The sequence below is a fragment of the Pelophylax lessonae genome (assembly GCF_965119305.1).
Source record: "Pelophylax lessonae genome assembly, chromosome: 7".
Lineage (NCBI taxonomy): Eukaryota > Metazoa > Chordata > Amphibia > Anura > Ranidae > Pelophylax > Pelophylax lessonae.
In genome coordinates this window covers 185,021,009-185,042,004 of record NC_138774.1, presented here as the reverse complement: position 1 = coordinate 185,042,004, position 20,996 = coordinate 185,021,009, and the positions used below count along the sequence as shown (strand labels likewise).

The 20,996-nt window shown below is 45.0% G+C and overlaps 1 protein-coding gene across 1 annotated transcript; it reads right to left on the bottom strand.

Moving 5' to 3' along the window:
- Positions 1-12,831: 12,831 nt before the first annotated feature.
- On the bottom strand, positions 12,832-19,133 carry PIGV (phosphatidylinositol glycan anchor biosynthesis class V). The gene is made up of 4 exons (XM_082264646.1): positions 19,005-19,133; positions 16,793-16,901; positions 15,497-16,588; positions 12,832-13,139 (listed from the first exon to the last, which is right to left on the bottom strand). Exons 1-4 carry the CDS (start codon positions 19,130-19,132, stop codon positions 12,897-12,899), a joined length of 1,572 nt encoding a protein of 523 aa, XP_082120772.1. The 5' UTR covers position 19,133; the 3' UTR covers positions 12,832-12,896.
- Between the last annotated feature and the right edge of the window lie 1,863 nt (positions 19,134-20,996).

Genomic DNA, 20,996 nt, shown 5'->3' with positions numbered 1-20,996 from the left:
CGCATATAATCCCTGCGTTCACTGGGCGTTTAATCTCTGCATTCACTGGGCATTTAATCTCTGCATTCACTGGGCGATTAATCCCTGCATTCACTGGGTGTTTAAACCCCTGCGTTCACGGCGCGTATAATCCCTACTTTCACTGGGTGTTTAATCCCTGCGTTCACGGAGCGTATAATCCCTACGTTCACTGGGTGTTTAATCTCTGCGTTCACTGGGCGTTTAATTTCTGCGTTCACTGGGCGTTTAATTTCTGCGTTCACTGGGCGTTTAATCCCTGCGTTCACTGGGCGTTTAATCTCTGCGTTCACTGGGCGTTTTAATCCCTGTGTTCACTGGGCGTTTAATCTCTGCATTCACTGGGCGTTTTATCTCTGCGTTCACTGGGCGTTTAATCTCTGCGTTCACTGGGCGTTTAATCTCTGCGTTCACTGGGCGTTTAATCCCTGCGTTCATGGCGCATATAATCCCTTCGTTCACTGGGCGTTTAATCTCTGCATTCACTGGGCGATTAATCCCTGCATTCACTGGGTGTTTAAACCCCTGCGTTCACGGCGCGTATAATCCCTACGTTCACTGGGTGTTTAATCCCTGCGTTCACGGAGCGTATAATCCCTACGTTCACTGGGCGTTTAATCTCTGCGTTCACTGGGCATTTAATCCCTGCGTTCACTGGGCGTTTAATCTCTGCGTTCACTGGGCGTTTAATCTCTGCGTTCACTGGGCATTTTATCTCTGCGTTCACTGGGCGTTTAATCTCTGCGTTCACTGGGCGTTTAATCTCTGCGTTCACTGGGCGTATAATCTCTGCGTTCACTGGGCGTTTAATCTCTGCGTTCACTGGGCGTTTAATCTCTGCGTTCACTGGGCGTATAATCTCTGCGTTCACTGGGCGTTCAATCTCTGCATTCACTGGGCGTTCAATCTCTGCATTCACTGGGCGTTTAATCTCTGCGTTCACTGGGCGTTTCTGCATGTGCGCTTACCTGTGTTTGGGGCGCGTTTTTCTTTCTTTTTTTTTTTGAGTTGCATTTACACATGCGCATGTGCATGCATTCGTTTACGTGTTGGCGGTGTGTCCTCATGTGGAAAAATGTGCCATGCTCTACTTTTGTTACCCACTTCAATACCGGTGTTCTATCAGAATACCGCTACCCATCAGAAAATGCAGCGGAAGTGACGTTACAAACAAAATTGCTTATTGCACATGCGCTATGCGTTTCAAAATGGCCGCTATGCGTTTCAATAGGTTTCCTAATATGACAGAACATGAACGCAGCAGCAGACATCTTCTTACACCCACGGAAGTCTTAAAGCGGAGTTCCGGGCACAAAAACGATATTTTTTTTTTTGTGCCCCTCCGCTAGGTAGACCTGACCTGAAAAGGAATTGGATAGTTATTTATTTATTTTTTGTTCACTCACCTTTTAATTGAAGATCGTAAATACTCACCTCACAGTACTTCCTCCCTCGGAGCCGCGGCTCACCCCGCCACTTCCTGTCTCGCTATGATTCCTGGGAGCTGAACGTCATAGCTCCCAGGAATCAATGCGACGGCACCGGCCCCGCTCGTCATTTCCGGGCGACGCCGCATTCCCCTGCTAAACAGCTTCTGGGCATGCCCAGAAGCTGTTTAGGAATGCGGCGCAGCACCGGAAGTGACGAGAGGGGCCGGTGCAGGCGCATTCTGGGACAAGAAGACGCGGAAGAAGACACAGAAGAGGACCGCGCCGGCTTCAGCTGCCCACAAGAGAGATGGAAACGCTGTGGAAGAAATTTTATAAGTGAGTATTTCTTCTAAAAGGTAAGTGCGAACCGGGACAGATCAGAGGCTAGCCATTGTGGAATGTACTAACCCTGACTGTCCCGGGCGTATGCTTATTGAAAATTGACTTCTGTGCCCGGAACTCCGCTTTAAATTTCACACAAATTTTAGCAGTATAATCACCTTATTTACTGAAACAGACTATTTCACTGCGACCGAGTCAAATAGTCTATTTCACTATATAATCAGCTTGGCGCTGAGCAGTGCGGGGTGTAGCAAGATGGCCCTCGCCACCTTCTGCCTGCAGGCTTGCCGCTGTTTTTACTATACTATAATAATAAAAGTGTATTAACCACTTTAGCCCCGGAAGGATTTGCCCCCTTCCTGACCAGGCCCTACTTTGCGATTCGGCACTGCGTTATTTTAACGGACAATTGTGCGGTCGTGCAACACTGTACCCAAACAAAATATACTTAATTTTTTCCCCACAAATAGAGCTTCAATTTTGGAAAAAAAATAACAATATTTTTACTTTCTGCTATAAAACACAGCCAATAAAAAAATTGAAAAAAAATCGAATTTCTTCATTATTTTGTCCAATATGTATTCTGCTATATATTTTTGGTAAACCCCCCCCCCAAAAAAAAAAAAAAAAAATCTCAAAAAGTGTATATTGATTGGTTTGTGCAAAAGTTATAGCGTCTACAAACGATGGAATATTTTTATGGATTTTTTTTTTTTTTTTACTAGTAATGGAAGCGATCAGCGATTTTTAGCGGGACTGTGGGACTGCGACACTGCGACAGAAAAATCAGGCACTTAACTGACACTTTTGACACTTTTTTGGGGACCAGTGACACTAATATAGTGATCAGTGCTAGAAATATGCACTGTTACTGCACTAATGACACTGGCAGGGAAAGGGTTAACATCAGGGATGATCAAAGGGTTAAACATGTCCCTAGAGGGTGCTTGCTAACTGTGTGGGGGATGCCCTGAGTGGGGGAAGACATAGATCAGTGTTCCAGTTTAGCAGAAACACATGATCACACAAAATCTCCATCTTCTCCCCTGTCAGAACAGAGATCTGCCTTGTTTACATAGGCAGATTGCCATTCTGCCTTTCCCGTGAACGATCATGGGTGGCTGGCAGACATCGGGTCCACCAAACCCGCTGATTGGCATCCCCTTTGTCCAATCAGTGAGCGATTGCGCCTCCCACAGCGCACGCATGTCCCCCCTAGTGGCTATTACACGGAATGACGTACAGGTACGTGATATCGCGCAATAGAGCTAATCTGTGGTAGGCGGTCGGCAGAAAGTATAACTAACGGCAAAACGGAAAATTGTATCATATTTACCGTAATTTTCCTTTCCTGGTGCCTATCCATGGCAGCATACAGGTGATAGAGCTCCGCCTCGACTCCTCCCTCAGGACCAGTGAATAGCATAAAAGAAGACCTGGCCCCCTATCCCATCATTCTCAGTAATATAGAATACCAGGGTGGGAGCATATGCTGCCATGGATAGGCACCAGGAAATGAAAATTACGGTAAATATGATACAATTTTCCGTTTTCCTGGTGCCTCCATGGCAGCATACAGGTGATAAATAACTAGCTCAGATGGGTGGGATAATGCTGAACTTAAAGTATTTTAATTGATTATAGACATTGCCGCTTGGATTGCTCTCTTTCCAAACTCCACAGTTGTGAGAGCACCTGGATCGATATGGTAGTGTCTCAGGAATGTGTGGCGAGAAGACCAGGTGGCGGCCCTGCATACTGTTTCCAAGGAAACATTAGCCCTTGCTGCCCAAGAAGCCGAGACTGCTCGAGTTGAGTGAGCATTCACCCGCACCGGAGGGACCATGCTCCTTGACTTGTAAGCTTTTTGAATCAATTTTACAACCCAAGAGGCTAACGTTCTGCTGGTTGCCTGTTTTCCTTGGTTTTTGCCGAAGGGAATCACCAAGAGTCTCTGAGATTTTCTGAAGGATCTAGTAGATTCCAGGTAGGCCCTTAGAACTCTAGAGAGGTCCAAGTCGTGACATGCCCCTGAGTCCGTATCCAAGAATACCGGTAATGCCCAGGGTTCCAGGAGATGACACAGGGTTGTGGCTTTTGGCGTGAAACCATGCAGAGGGCGCAGTTCCACCCTGTCTGGGAAGAAAGAGATGTGGTCCTCGCCTATTCCCAAGGCGTGTAACTCTGAAATCCTTCTCCCTGAAGTGATGGCCAACAGGAACGTGGTCTTCAGGGTCAGGTTCCACAGTGACTTATCTTCTGAAGGGGAAAAAGGTTTTCCGATAAAGCTTGCAGAACCACTGACAGGTCCCACTGAGGATATGAATGCCTGACAGGTGGCCTGATTTTCAGGACTCCCTTGAGAAATGCTATCACTGACGGATCTTCTGCCCATCTCCTGTTGGTTGCGGCTGAAATGGCTGCTACTTGTACTTTTAACGAGCTTAGGCTCAGTCCTAGGTCGAGACCTGTTTGGAGGAAGTTGAGTATATCCGTTGTGGAGGGCGAGGCTGGATCTACCCCGCGTCCCGTGGCAAAGGATAAGAATTTGTTCCATATTCTTGAATATACCACATTTGTGGATGACTTTCTGGCCTTCATTAAGGTAGCTATAACCTCTGAGGAACAACCTAAGGCCTGAAACCTCTTCCTCTCAAGTTCCAGATTCGCAGGTCCAGTTTCTGGGGATCTGGATGGGTCAGTCCCCCTTGAGGGAAGGAGGGAATTCTGACCGGAGGGCTCATCGAGAGATACATGGCCAGGGGAAACCAAGGTCTCTTTGGCCAAAATGGTAGAATCGCCAGTATCTGTACATGCTCCCTCAAGAGCCTCTGAAGAAACTTCAGTATCAACGGCCGAGGAGGGAAGGCATATGCTGTTCTGAACTCCCATGGGCATGAGAGAGCATCCACTGCTTCCGCCTGGGGATGTGGTAGACGAGAGAAAAATCTCGTTAGCTTTGTGTTCTCTGCTGTGGCAAACATGTCCACCTGGGGGGTTTCCCAGAGCTTGCAGATCTGGCTGAAAATGTGGGGATGTGATGACCATTCGTTGATGTCCACAAATGTTCTTGACAGCCTGTCTGCTTCTGAATTTGTGCTGCCTGGGAGGTAAACTGCCCTCAGGTCTACGAGATTTTTTTCCGCCCAAAGTATTACCGGCTCCACTTCCCTGAGCAGAGATCTGCTTCGGGTTCCTCCCTGCCTCTGCAGGTAGGAAACTGCTGCTCTGTTGTCTAGACGGAGCACTACTCTTTGACCCTGTATCAGCGAAGCAAATGATGTTAGCGCTAGGAAGGCTGCTCTCATCTCTAGGATGTTCGAGACTATCCCCCTCATGGGGTAGGACCATCTCCCCTGTACACTGACTTCCCCAGCCTAGGCCACTGGCATCGGACGTAATTATGGTCCAGGGGAATGAGCCCAGTTGACGAGAATTGGATAGGTTCTTCCGATTCGTCCACCAGTGCAGGCTCCTGCGCATCAAGCTGGATAGAAGAATCTTCTGAGAGAGAAACCGTTTCTTCCATTGCGACAGGAAGCCCGTCTGAAAATATCTTATAAAAAAAATATCTGTGCCATGCTAGTATGTGCTGGGTATACTTGTGGTGGGATTCTTCAGATAGAAAGTTGCGTTCCCATTCCCCCAGGTACAGGTTGGCGTATGATGGGGCACAACATGTCCCCATCGCAACGCCCTGTACCTGGAGGAAATGGGAACCGTCAAATGTGAATACATTCCGTGTGAGAATGTACTCAAGAGATTGTAAAATAAATTGGTGTGTAGAGGACGGGTCTGAATTTGATTGTGTGAGTAGTAGTCTATCTCCTCCTCTGCTGCTGTGGCTGTTTTTACATGGGAAAAACTAAGAACGAATTTCACAAACGAGCCCAAAGGCACATCTCCTGTGTGTGCCAATGGAATCCAGACCTCCCGTTAGGGAGACATGTTCTAACCACCCACAAAGGCATATTTCCACAAATCTCATTTATTATTTTAGATCGAATACATCCCAGCAGCAGAGGAGGAGACTGGGACAAGATCCTCCTTCAAAAAGAATCCCGCTGGATTCATAATCTTAGAGCGACTATCCCTCCAGGATTAAATGAAAATATTAGCTTCAAACCCTTCCTTGAAGGGTTCAGTTCAGGGAGATGGGAACAATAAAATATTTTGTATCCATATAATTGTATGATCTGCTAATGACTCATTTATGAGATTATTCCATTGAGTACTACATTCCCAATAAGATTAGACTACGTAGCATTTCATTTATGCTAGGCAAGACAGGTTTAGCCCCTGTAGCGTTCAATCTCTGGCCCTTCTTTTAATACAGGGCAACATCGCTGGGATGGTCCAAGTAACCATCTATATTCAAACAAATATACTATACAGGCCTTTATCCGTATACCTACAAGAATTTGGGATTAACATCAACTATTTATATGGCAACTTGCCAATGCATCCATATTTTTGTATATTACACCCATGCCAATCTATGGGCAACAAGAGGTGTTATGGTAATGTTACTACGGATGTTTAACCCCCAGCGCACAAAGGGGGCGTACTTCGCCCCTGTACGGACTCCGGAAATGCGTCACTGTACGGATTACGGAGACCGGATGTGATGCGCTGGCGTGCCCGGCGTCTGTGCGCTACGGACACGGGGGACCCGATAGGTCCACGCCATGGGCCACCGCGCATGTGCGGGCATATTTAATGGCGGACGCTCTCTTTTGAGAGCGCGCCGCCATTACTCGTGTACCAAAGACCAGCAGGATGAGTTTTTCTTCTTACCACAGAGATCATTTCGGATAACTTTTACATTTTATGCACTGGTGATACCCCTTCTTTTCCATTCTAATACTCTTTGTGCATGACCGGATACTGATTCTCCTCTCTTACGGTGCACTTACCTGCTTATTCGATTCCTGGTACTAGTAACTGGTTGGACTACTGCTAACCTCTCTCTTTCATTTGGGAACTAACCTCATTTCACCTATATACTGACTACCTGCACGGTGCTGGCAATGGCGCTCTTCTCTTGCTCTTTACTAGGCCCTTTTGTGCCTAATATATTTTTTACAACATATTCAAATTCATTCCTCCTCTTCTAATTATAGAACACGTGTCCTTTTGGGGACCATTTATTGGAGAAACCCTATATACTCTATCACATCAAGGGCAATGTGAAGATAAGCACTACTCCACTTACAGCTACGGTAATCGATGGCAGTCACCATCTAATTATTTTGCTATTGCCTTGCCCCACATGACACAATGTTCCCATCTACTACAATATTCTTCTTCATTCTCTTTTTAGATACCCCTCAATACGGACCTTCCTGTTTTGGGATCCTTGTGGTGAATTGAGACTGGGGATTTGGAACCATTTTATTGGGGTTATCCTATTCCCCCAGTTTTCCACCACTCAGTAACTCAACTTTGGGTGATTCTCCCAACAACTCTAACGTGTTAGACAATCATAAACAAGCACAGATCAAATGGCGGCCTTCTGGCATTATGTGTCCACACTCCGATAAGATTTTAATTCTCCACATGGTCAGTTACAGTCTGTCACATAGAGAACCTTTCCATCTGGGTATGTATCAACATTTGCACTCTATTGACTTCTTTGTTCATATACATTGATAAAGCAAATACTATGTAAAATACGTAATTGTAAACATTTACTTTTCTTTTTACTGTTGTAACATGCGTACCCCTATGAATATCATTTTTGAGTGCTAACTGTTGCTTTTTGCATTTCCAGTCTGAGATCTGGCTCTCTTTACTGGACTATAGAAAAAGGCAAAACCGAAACGCGTCTGGTCCTTTCCAATCATCTCAAACAGTTCTCCCTTCCAAAGACGTATCTATGACCATGTTTTCTTTCATGTCTACTTAGCTTTCCATGTGGTTCTGTTTTATATGTATTAGTATTTATATTATTTTTGTGTAAATTACTTGAAAATCATACTAATAAAATTTGCTATTTGAATGACTCAAGTCCTGGTTCCTGCCTTAAAAATCCCACCCATAGGGGAACTTCTTTGCTCTACATTAAGGAGATTTGTCCCCTCTCTATTTGTCCTATTTACCATATCATTGAAAGTGAAAGTAAAAGAAAATCCCAAATTTTGGGTTGTCCCCAGAAAAGTAATAGAGGGGAAATCTTCCAATGAGGACGCTAGTTCTGGTGACCTGGGGGACCCCAAGGAATTCCCTTTATTTGCAGGGATTTCCTCCCACTTCCTGTTTGGCTATGGGACAGGAAGTGAAGGGAAATCTCCGCAATGGGACACAGATGGCAAAAAAAATCTGACAGCGGTTATAACCCCCCTTGCTCTATCCAAAATGAAAAAAAAAGAAAAAATCCTATAGTTCTACTTTAACCACTTCTTGACCGGAACGGTTTGCAGACCATTTTTTGCAATATGGCACTGCGTTACTTTAACTGACAATTGCGTGGTCGTGCGACGCTGTACCCAAATACAATTGATGTCCCTTTTTTTTCCCACAGAGCTTTCTTTTAGTGGAATTTGATCGCCTCTGTTGTTTTTTATTTTTTGTGCTATAAACAAAAAAGGAGCAACTATTCTGAAAAAAAATAAAATATTTTTTATTTTTGCCATAAAAAAATGTAAAAAATCTAATTTCTTCATCATTTTAGGCCAATATGTAGTCTGCCACATATTTTTGGTATAAAAAAAATCCCAATAAGTGTATATTGGTTGGTTTGCACAAAAGTTATTGCATCTTTTTTTACTAGCAATGGCGGCGATCAGCGATTTTTAGCAATACTGCAACATTGTGGCATACAGATCAGATACCAAACTATCACTTTTGAGGGGACCAGTGACGTTACTACAGTAATCAGTGTAGTACTGAAACAACTAATCGATTAATCGACAACTAATAAAATATGAAAATAGTTGTCAACTATTTTCATTATCGATTAGTTGGTCAGCCGATTAGTTGGCCTACATACAGAATGCATTATTTGTTTGCATATCAGGAAATACAGTGAATCACACATACAGCTCAGTACACCGTCCATACATGTCAGTAAGTGCCTGAGAACTTGTGAATGTGTGAGGAGCAATGCCTCATGGGACATGTAGTCCTTTGCAGGAAGTGCTTGTTTCTAAAGGCAGAAGTTTTGTTTTACCTTGCTATAGGGGCACTCTATTCTATAATTTGCAGCTTACTATTGGGGCACTCTGAAGGCAGAAGGAGCCAGAAGCATCGGTGGGTGCCCCCGGAAGAGGAGAATCAGGGCTGCTCTGTGCAAAACCATTACACAGAGCAGGTAAGTATAACATGTTTGTTGTTTAAAAAATAAATAAATAAAAAAATCACTTTAAGAGCTCTTTCACACGGTCCGCCTCCGTAGGCGGATCCGTGTTGCTCAGCGGGGATCGATCCGCGATCCCCGCTGAGCCGGGCGGATGACAGCTCCGTCTCCGCTTGCAGAGCGGAGAGGGAGGTGTCTCAGCCCCCGCTGCCCTCTATGGGGGATCGGATGAGAGCGGACCGCTTGTCCGCTCTCATCAGATCCGATCCGATCCGATTACTGAACGGATGGAAAAATAGGGTTTCCATCCGTCCAGATTTCAAGCACAGGATCGGATGCGGATGGCAGCGGGTGTCAGCGGAGGTGTCTCCGCTGACACCCGCTGCCCCATAGAGCTGCTTGGAGGATCCGATCAGATCCGCCTAAAAAACTGACAGGCGGATCTGATCGGATCGCCCGTTGGAAAGAGCCCTTAAGACTCTGTGCAGGGAAGATCAGCATCTGAACCCAGAGAAGGTGGAGGGTGATAGACGGGAGGTAATATAAGGAATTACAATTACATTTAAAGTAAACTTTACCAGTATTGTGCAAATTTTTAAAATGATTTTATCCATGAAAAAAAGGTCTCTGCTTTTAGTACTACTTTAATATGAAAAATGTATATCTCTCTTCCACCCTTCATATACTGCAGTTTCCTGGTCTGATTGGCCACAGCGATTACATGGTACAGGCAGCGGGCCAGTACAGTGATCTGTCATCAGCCATGTCCCATGGAAATTAGAGCACCGCCTGATTACACAAAGAGCAGGGTTCTTCTGCTTACCCGGCGCGGGTGCTGTCATATGAAGTCCTGCCTCCTGGACCAGCTCCTACCTATGATAGACAGCACACCGGTGATGTCTATCATAGGAGCCAGTCCAGGAGGCGGGACTTCGTATGAGAGCGCCCGCACCGGGTAAGCAGAAGAACCCTGCTCTTTGTGTAATCTGCATTGGATGAGGGCACTGCTCACTCTGCATTGGATGGGGCACTGGTCACTCTGCATTGTTGGGGCACTGGTCACTCTGCATTGTTGGGGGCACTGGTCACTCTGCATTGTTGGGGGCACTGGTCACTCTGCATTGGATGGGGGCACTGGTCACTCTGCATTGTTGGGGGCACTGGTCACTCTGCATTGGATGGGGGCACTGGTCACTCTGCATTGGATGGGGGCACTGGTCACTCTGCATTGTTGGGGGCACTGGTCACTCTGCATTGTTGGGGGCACTGGTCACTCTGCATTGTTGGCGGCACTGGTCACTCTGCATTGTTAAGGGCATTGGTTACTCTGCATTGATGGGGCACTGGTCACTCTGCATTGTTGGGGGGAACTGGTCACTCTGCATTGATGGGGGGCACTGGTCACTCTGCATTGATGGGGGGCACTGGTCACTCTGCACTGGATGTGTGATTGAATGTGCAGAATATCGGCCCATATCAGCCGATACGTGGTGACCAAAATATCAGTATCAGCCCTGGAAAAACCATATCGGTCTATCCCTAGTCAGCAGTGGTACTCAAGCAGTCTAGATAGAGCTGCATGGAGGATCCGATCAGATCCGCCTAAAAAACTGACAGGCGGATCTGATCGGATCGCCCGTTGGAAAGAGCCCTTAAGACTCTGTGCAGGGAAGATCAGCATCTGAACCCAGAGAAGGTGGAGGGTGATAGACGGGAGGTAATATAAGGAATTACAATTACATTTAAAGTGAACTTTACCAGTATTGTGCAAATTTTTAAAATGATTTTATCCATGAAAAAAAGGTCTCTGCTTTTAGTACTACTTTAATATGAAAAATGTATATCTCTCTTCCACCCTTCATATACTGCAGTTTCCTGGTCTGATTGGCCACAGCGATTACATGGTACAGGCAGCGGGCCAGTACAGTGATCTGTCATCAGCCATGTCCCATGGAAATTAGAGCACCGCCTGATTACACAAAGAGCAGGGTTCTTCTGCTTACCCGGCGCGGGTGCTGTCATATGAAGTCCTGCCTCCTGGACCAGCTCCTACCTATGATAGACAGCACACCGGTGATGTCTATCATAGGAGCCAGTCCAGGAGGCGGGACTTCGTATGAGAGCGCCCGCACCGGGTAAGCAGAAGAACCCTGCTCTTTGTGTAATCTGCATTGGATGAGGGCACTGCTCACTCTGCATTGGATGGGGCACTGGTCACTCTGCATTGTTGGGGCACTGGTCACTCTGCATTGTTGGGGGCACTGGTCACTCTGCATTGGATGGGGGCACTGGTCACTCTGCATTGGATGGGGGCACTGGTCACTCTGCATTGTTGGGGGCACTGGTCACTCTGCATTGTTGGGGGCACTGGTCACTCTGCATTGTTGGCGGCACTGGTCACTCTGCATTGTTAAGGGCATTGGTTACTCTGCATTGATGGGGCACTGGTCACTCTGCATTGTTGGGGGGAACTGGTCACTCTGCATTGTTGGGGGGAACTGGTCACTCTGCATTGATGGGGGGCACTGGTCACTCTGCATTGATGGGGGGCACTGGTCACTCTGCACTGGATGTGTGATTGAATGTGCAGAATATCGGCCCATATCAGCCGATACGTGGTGACCAAAATATCAGTATCAGCCCTGGAAAAACCATATCGGTCTATCCCTAGTCAGCAGTGGTACTCAAGCAGTCTAGATAGTCATATAAAGCTGAATTTGTATTTTTAAAAAATGCTCATTGCCTGGCTGTCTGTGGATCCAATGCTTTTTGAGTCACCAAGTAAAATTCGAGCAAAGTCTTTTTTTTCTAGGCCTGCAACTTAAATTGTATTAATGCCATTGGTTCAGCAGAACAGCCAGGAATCTGGTAGAGTTTAAAGGAAAGTCCAGCAATGGAATTTTCTCAGTACAGGCAGTCCCCGGGTTACAAACATCCGACTTACAAAAGAACTCCTACTTACAAACGGAGAGAGACAACAGGAAGTGAGAGGAAATCTCCCCCTAGGAAGGAAAATTCACTCCTGTGTTCTGAAAAGGGGCAGAGTTCTCATGGGAAAAAGGTGTCTGCACTGAAGCTTTATCACCAATCCTTGTCTCCACAACAGCCTAAAATTTTCAAATTGTCATAGGGACAGAAAGCAAAATCTGAAAAATTTGAACAGGGGCACAGACAGCAAAACAAATGTTACAGGGGTGTTAACCATTCCCTATGCTATCCAAAAATGTAAAAAATAATTTTTTTGGCTGGAGCTACACTTAAAAAATTTACCTGTTCCGACTTATAAACAAACTCAACTTAAAAACAAACCTACAGACCCTATCTTGTTTGTAACCTGGGGACCGCCTGCACAGTTTCTTTTGAGGAGCCTGAGATGTGCCAGATACCATTCCCCTCTGCATTACACCAGCAGTCTGAACCACTGCATCCAGATTCCTTGATTCATACTATGTGTGCCAATGCTGTATATGCCAATACTCGGTATATAACAGCAGAAATCCTCATCCAGCACACCAGGCAAAGTTTTTCTAATCTTCACTTTTCACCGTTTTGGTGATCTGGTGTCCCCTATAACCTTATTGTGCTGTTGTTAGCCAACAGGACTGAATCTGGTGTGGTGTTATATGGCTGTAGGCCCTGTTGATGCCTATCTATGAGCCCTTCACATGGTCAGCAGTGCCTACTGCCCTCTGTATCAGAAGCTCAACAGCAAAAAAAAAAAAAAAAATGGTTCTCCCATATATCCGCGTTTATTTCCAGTGAATCCTCTGCCATTATATACAATTTCTTCCACAACAGCCCTCTGCACATTACGTCCATGGGAGGAAGTTGACATGTAAGGCTGTCCCAATAACCCAGTACCCTAAGAAATAGCCCAGCAGAATCCGAGTCCGTTTTCGCAGTGATTTCCATGCCCCGAGCAGGCGCATAGCTGGATTGGAAGCCTCCTTATTTCTCTGCAAGCCCCATATCCAAGGCTCGTTTTCCTCAATTATATGAGAGCAAAACCAGAAGAGCACAGGACAGGAAGAGAAGAGTAGTCGGGTGACAACCTACATGGGAGAAAAAAAAAAATGACTGGTATAAATGAATCCTGAAAATACCCATGAACTGGCACCTCAGCTAACAAAATAACATTAAAGCATGTATATGGGGATCATTCTAGTGTAATCCATTTTAAACTTTTACAAAGTCCTGCCTAAGAGCAGTCGCTATAAGATTGCAGTTATTACCTTTCTCTAGTATAATTTTCTAAAAAGGCAGTCCTTCATGACCCTCTCACTGCAGGCTGAACACAGAAAACCCTCTTCAGTATTGATGGGTAGTCAGGGTCACTAGGATCACTGCCTGGGATCTAGCAGGAGTATTTTTTTTTATTCATGTCAAGAAAAAAGATTTTCTGTTGTTAATTAATGTGATTTTGTAACTCTGACATGTGCTCCCTTGGTTGTGAAGTGTGACTATAAGGCCACCCTTCCACCTGTCTAATGTGTTACAGTAAGCACATATACATGCCGCCAAGGCGCGAAAAAAATTGACATTCCTCTTTTTTTTTTTTATATAGCAAACAGGGTTCCTACTATCTGTGTGTTGTGATGTGTCAAAATACATGTGCTTTCAAGTGTGCTCGCAAGGTGCAGTGGGGTGTCATTAAAAATAATGGCATCATAATACACCGCAACATGGACTGTGCTGTACCGTGCATAGCACTAACACATGGAAAGATGTATGTTACTGCAATGCTTAGGTGTGTTTATAGCCATAATGACAGATCCACTTTAAAGTAAACCTGTCATAGTAGAATCATGAGGGCCACCACTGCTAAATTTCCTAAAAATGCTTTCTGCCTGGCTGTCCCTGACTCCAACAGGTTCAGCTTAACAGATCTGATCTGCATACTGGTTCCACAAAAGTAACTTGGAAAGCGTTGAAGATAGTGAGTTAACATGACAGCCAGGCATTTTCACAAGGAGATTATCAGTGGCAGCCTCATATTTGTCTCATGACAGCATGGCGTCCGCACAACTCTTTTACCGGGGGGGGGGCATCATTTTAAAGTCACCCATGCTCCACCCCTTTTCAACAATGTCATGAAGGGGAGCGGCTTAGTCATTATACTTATTTTGAGTATTTATTTATAAAGAGCAAACAGCAGCATTTATTTTAAAGCATTTGTTAACCTAAAAAAAAAGAATTGATCCTGTTCCCTTAAAGCATATTATACAGCACAGTGCTTTGCTGTGTAATTTGGCCCCTTCTATCACCTAAAATACCTGGCTGATCCTGCCTGGCTATGTCCTCCCCTCTGTAAACTGACCACAGTATACCCTGGCTGCTAAGCCCTGGCACTGTGGTCAGTTTACGTGTCTCCATCATCCGCAGCCCTCCTGTCCTCCTCTGTCCTCTCTCCCCGCCTGTCTGCTCCTGTGTCAGTGCCCGCCCCCCTCCCCTCCTGCTGCTGTAGTTTCATTTAAAGTTTCATATCCTGTCTACAGTCTGTTTAATAATCCTGTGTGCCCCTGTGTCTGTGTTTTATAAAAATAAGCCATTCTTTACAATTGTTTAGAGCAACGATCGCCGCTCACATGACCCGCCGCCTCTCTCCTCCTCTCCCCCTCCCCTCCTCCTCCCCTCCCGACTGTCATTAGTGAGGAATCCTCAGCCCCGCACACTGCAGGCAGCTGTCAGACAGGGAGAGGAGAGAGCCGACGGGTCACATGAGTGGCGCTCGGCCCTCTGAAAACTGGTAAAGAACACTTATTTTTTTAAAACACAGACACAGACACACAGGATTATTAAACAGACCAGACAGGATGGTATAAAGTGGCTTAACAACCACTTGAAAGGGAAAGTTGAGATTCCAGGGGGGGGGGGGCGTTTTCCCCCCTTGCCCCTACCTGCGGACGCCCATGCATGACAGGTTTTCTTTAACAAGTAAAAACCTGTGCATTACCCATACGGGGTAAAGCAAGAGGTTCACTTTCACCAGCTGCACATACTCCTGCCCTTTGCTCCCCATCTGCTCACTTTGACCACATGCAGTAAAATGAGGTCATCCTTAGTATGTTTCCACATGGAACTTACACAAAGCTGCAGACTCTATTCCAGGCCCCTGTGACAGTATTGGGTGTCTGAGTTGCCAATCAGACAAGCTTTTGTGCTGTCACATGAGAGGGAGGGAATGAATAACATACACTTTCATACCTCAAAGTACCAGGCAATATTCTGGGTGCCATTAAATGGCAGGGGAAAGGCAAGTATGTGCTGCTGGTGGGGACACCATTAAAGGAAACATGGACACAGCACAGGCTCATTTTACCCCTGAATTTAATGAAATCTTCTACTATACAACCAGCCTATTCTCCTTCCCACTGCGACCCAGCATCAGGGCTTGTTCTTGGTCTTTTACCTGCACATGCATGCACAGAGCTCCAAACACTGTCAAGAAGGAGAGCTGAGCCACATAGACAAATACTCGAGGTCCAAAGAATCCATAGCTGTCCTTTTTCCACACATCCCATAACCCCAGAGTGCTGCATAGTTCCATGTTAGAGGAAATATATCTGAATGTTGCACAGATCCCAAGAAATATGACTGGGGCGGCCAAGAAGAAGTTGGGCAACTGCCGTAACTGGAAGTAGCGGAAGAGTCCAACACCCCAGTATTCACTCTGGATGTGGGAATACGCCAGCGGAAAATTGTATGAGCACCAGGCAGGAACTGGCTCTCCACGCACTCGATATCCCTTGTCTTTTGCCAGTTGTATCAGCTCTTTAGGTAGGTGACCTTCTCCATAGGATGGGAAACAAAATCTATAATAACAGTAACCTTGGAAAACAGCAAAGGGTAGAATCAATAAAAACATTCCACCCAGTCTTCTCATCAATGGCCTACAACGACCTCTCTGCTGCAAAAATACTTTCATCCCGGTGTGTATCAGGAAGCCAGCATTTACCAGTCCGTTGGAACGGGCAGCTGTGGCCAGTGACAGAAGCGCACTGCCAGCTAGCAATTGTTTCTTCTGCAAATGCCACAAACCGCTGAACGTGGCCAGGGCAAACAGGCTCTCCGAATAAGCAACAGTCATGAATATCGAAATAGGACTCATACAAAATAAAAGTGCAGCCAGGAAGGCTGTACGTCGAGACTGAAGAGTCACACATCCCAGAAGGTACAAAGAGACCGCAGCAAAGGTTGAGCAAGCGCAGTTCAGGAGGGCAGAGGAAAGCAGCAATCGACTCCTCAGAGTTAGCACCCCTGCCAGGGGCAGGAGGGGCCCTCGTGCCAGCCCTGAGATAACCATTGGCAGCAGTGGGAAGAAAGCCGTGTTGTGTTCATATACATAGCCATGCTCCGCTATGAACAGAAAGTGTTCTGCGTCCCAGCGGCCCAAACCTCTCAGAAGGAGCTCTATTATGTGGTCACCAGGAGAACTTGGAGGTGGTCGTGGTGGGGAAAAGGCATCAGCGGTGTGGTCTGGTATCAGGAGATTGAACAAAACCTGGAAGAATAACAAAAAACACCAATGGATACAAATATATTTTTTTTGTTTTGTAAATATTGTAAAAGGGCTAGAACATCTGTCAGCATTTTATTGCTCCATCAGGGAGATTACCTCTTACTTCCTATCCAGGTTACGTGAAAAGAAGAGAAATTTCCTTCAAATACAAAAATGACATACGTTTATTAAACACAATCTCCTTACCTGCATTATCAATGTGAGCCCGCGACATGACAAAGAGAAGTGTATGATCTCATGCACAAACGGGTCATGGCTCCCCCACATTTCCCGATGGCTACCACAAAGTGTATATCTGGTGGGACAGAGAACATGTAACTTGAATGATGGAGAAATACAGATCAAGCCAATGCATTTTGAGTCATCGAGACAAACGAGTTATGTATGTGTGTTTATTTTTATGTAGATAGGCCAGCACTAGAACCCCAGTCAGGTTTTTATTTCTATTGGATGTCCGATGAGAAAATGTAACCTCACTTCCTGTTCTGGAGGGCACCATCTCCCTGACAGGAAGTGAGGCCCATTTAACCATTTGACCTCCAGAAGATTTTACCCCATTCCTTACCAGAGCAATTTTTGCTATTCAGCACTGCGCTACTTGCATGGTCATGCAAAACTGTACACAAATTACGTTTTTATCATTTTTTTCACACAAATAAAACTTACTCTTGGTAGTATTTGATCACCACTGTTTTGTTTTTTATTCTTTGCAAAATAAATGAAAAATATTTTTTATTTTCTGCTATAAAACATATCCAATAAAAAAAGTTTTTTTTTCATTAATTTGGGCCAAAATGTATTCTGCTACAAAAAAAAAAAAGCAAGAAAAAAAAAACAATAAGTGTATATTATTTGGTTTGCATGAAAGTTATAGTGTCTGGTACAGATACTGGAATGTCTATTTATTTATTTTTGTTATACTAGTAGTGGCAGTGATCAGCAGCTTATAGTGGGACTGTGATAGCATGGCAGGTAATCTGGCAGTAGCTGACACTGGCTGGGGGTACACTAACTGACACTGACATCAATAGTGACACTAATACAGTTATCAGTGCTAAAACTATACACTGTCACTGTACTGATGACACCGGCTGGAAATGGGTTAACATCAAGGGGTTAAATGCATTCCTAACCATGTTTAAAACTGTGTGTGTTATGTGGTGCTTTTACAAAGTGATCTTGTTGATTTTTTCCCCTGCTTTGCAGGGAATAAAAAAACAGCAATATCACTTGTCAGTGTTCAGAGCTCTGTGTTGTTTACAACACAGAGCTCTCTTCCCTGAATGATGGAGCAGTCAATTATTGGCCAGCACCCACGGCTTGTTCTGTAGCAAATCACAGCACAGCTTGGGTGACAGACACACACCCCCTACCCGGAATCACGGATCATATACACACAGCGGTGTAGTGGTTAGCACGTTCACCTAGCAGCAAGAGGGTCGCTGGTTTGAATCCCAACCACGACACTACCTGCCTGGAGTTTGCATGTTCTCCTGTGCCTGCGTGGGTTTCCTCCGGGTACTCCGGTTTCATCCCACACTCTAAAGACATGCTGGTAGGTTAATTGGATCCTGTATAAAAAAATAAAAAAATATTGGCCCTAATGTGTATGTGAGTTAGGGACCTTAGATTGTAAGCTCCTTGAGGGCAGGGACTAATGTGAATGTGCAATGTATATGTAAAGCGCTGCATAAATTGACAGCGCTATATAAGTACCTGAAATAATAATAATAATATATCAGATATGTGATCAAGTGCAGGACGGCCGCCCTGTCACAGTATATCTGCGTGAGGTAAGCAGCAAATGGTTAAATCAGGCTACCTCCAATTCATCACATTTAGGTACAGAAAAATGGAAAAGGACAGTCTTTCTTTTATCTTTTTCTAGATCTGGATAGACTCAGAGGTAGGCGGGTGTAAACAGACAAAGGTCCAGAACTGCCTCTCCATAGAGCTGCATGGAGATTGGGATCAGGTCCGCCTGTACAATGGACAGATGGACTTGATTGGAATGCCCGTGTGAAAGGGCCCTAAAGAGAGAGGTGGGATTGCAGTGGGTGACAAGCTGGGAGTTGTAGTTCTACAAACACAGCAGTGACTCTAGTGGGCACATGGAGTTATACAGGGCTGAAAGTGACGCTAACTTGGCATACTGGGAGTTGTAGTTCCACATAGACAACAGGAACATGATTTTTATTCATACAGAGAAAGGAGGGACAACGGAGGAGCATGCTAGGCCAGATAACAAAAGAGATGTCAGTGTGCAATGCTGGGATATGCTGTTTTACACAGACAATGGTGACCTCAGACACAGAAGCTGTGTCAGGAATTAAAGGGATTGTCAGCCATGACACCAGAACACACGCTGTTCGCTGAAATCAGCCGGACACGTACATACCCGGCCAGGAGCTGCAGCAATGCACCATCCACACAGGGAAATGCATTCAAGTGCTTGAACCTGATCTCCTTCCTTAGTGCACTTACTTCCTGTTTACATTCAAGAGACAGCTTTAATCCCGCCTCCATGGTGTTGTCACAAGGTCACATGACCAGACCAGTGTGTGTGTGTGTGTAACCCTTCCATCTCCAGGTAGAAGTCTGCAGTTGCATGGCGATGGAACACTTAAGCCTCGTACACACGATCAGATTATCGGACGATCTTTCTTCCGTTTTTTGTTGCATGCTAGTCTCATATGGAAAGTGAAGAGGTTACTTTCATACGAAAATTCTCGTATGACCAAATTCAACTTTAGAAGTGATGTCACGTGTTGAAATGTTTTGTATGTATTCTTTAGTTTCTGAGCATGCCTAGTCTTGCTCTTACGATTTTTTTTGGACGGAAACTGTACTTAATAAACGAAAATCAGACGTTGTGTTCACATATGATAAAGATTTTATAGCCTGCACATTCAGCTTTTGTTGTCAGAAAATTTGTAATCGGCTGTCGAAAGCACTATACTAACAATCCGAAAATCGTCAGATTGTTCGTCAGATGAGATTTTACTTTTGGTATCGTGTGTATGGCCCTTTATCCTGCGGCAAGAAAGCAGATATTGTCACACACACACATATATATTTATATATATCTTCCTATTTGTGCCCCTGCCACCCGCTTAGTGTCCATTGTCACCAAAACAGAAAGTGATGGGAAATCAAACGTTTTACAGTTGTCACCAGAACAAGAGATTGGGAAAAATCTTCTTTTATAGTGTAAGTTCACCTTTATAGAAAGTCTGTAAAGGTGACCGAACACCGGACCCCTCCACCACCCCATCCCCTCAGTCCCTGCTGTACTTACCTCCCATGATCCTGTGTTGTCAAGGCTCCTACAAGCCATCACATTAACGTAAGGTGACCAGATTTTTAAATTGAAATCCGGAAACATATTGTTTTTTTTTTTTTTTTTTTTATTGGCAAATGGTAAACTATTTTATAAGCATATTTTCCTCAAATTGTATCTGCAGTGTATGTGGCATGTGTTTATGGAATGATTGCATGATATATATGTTATTTCTCACATTTCGTCCATGAGATTAAAAAAAAAAAGATACTTCCTAGAATTTTTTGGGATATGACTACCAAATGTTAAGAAGATAAGATAGAGAAAGAACTTGGGGGCAGGGATGGAGTGGCAAAAATTCAAATCCAATCGGGGCAGGGGCGGCTCCAGATAATTTCTTTTGGGGGTGCTATTGTGGTGATTGAGGTAAAAGGGAAGCGCACCACTGCTACTGCACACATGAAGGCGTGGCCAAAAAGTGGGTGTGTTCAGCAAATCAAATCAACCAGTGTATTAGAACATAGTAGTGATGGTGTCACCCTCTCTGCAAAAGGTAAGAAATATTGCAGTGCTGCAATGTGCAAATAGTGGAGAAAAACCCTAAATATATAATCATAATAAAATGTACAATTGATGTACATATTTTACATTTTATTATTTTTATATGTGGCACCCTCCTAGATAGGTGCTAGGTAGGTAGTGTATATTTGCTCTGCCTGCTTATTAGGGGAGTAGCAGGTAAAACCTAGTTGCTCTTCTGCTTATCAGGGAGCAGGATTTCTAGTCAGGCCTGTTGCATGTGTCCATGTGTGATTCATCTGGTCTGAGGGAGTGTCCCCACTGTGTCTAATAGGGGAGCATGTTGGACAGTGGAGGAAACCCAGCCCACTGTCACTACACACAGGCTTTTGTAACTGTCCCAGTGGGTTGGCACAGACAGTTGTGCATCCTGGGATAGGCTATAAAAGCCAAGGGCACATGTGGCAGGGTGTCTTTGGGTGGGAAGCCAGGTCCAGGAAGGAGGGTGACGGCTGTGGATGGTGGTCACAGGCGGTCGGCCTTGTGGACCAGGAGTGTGGTTCTGAATCCAGAGGTCCAGGAAAGCTGACT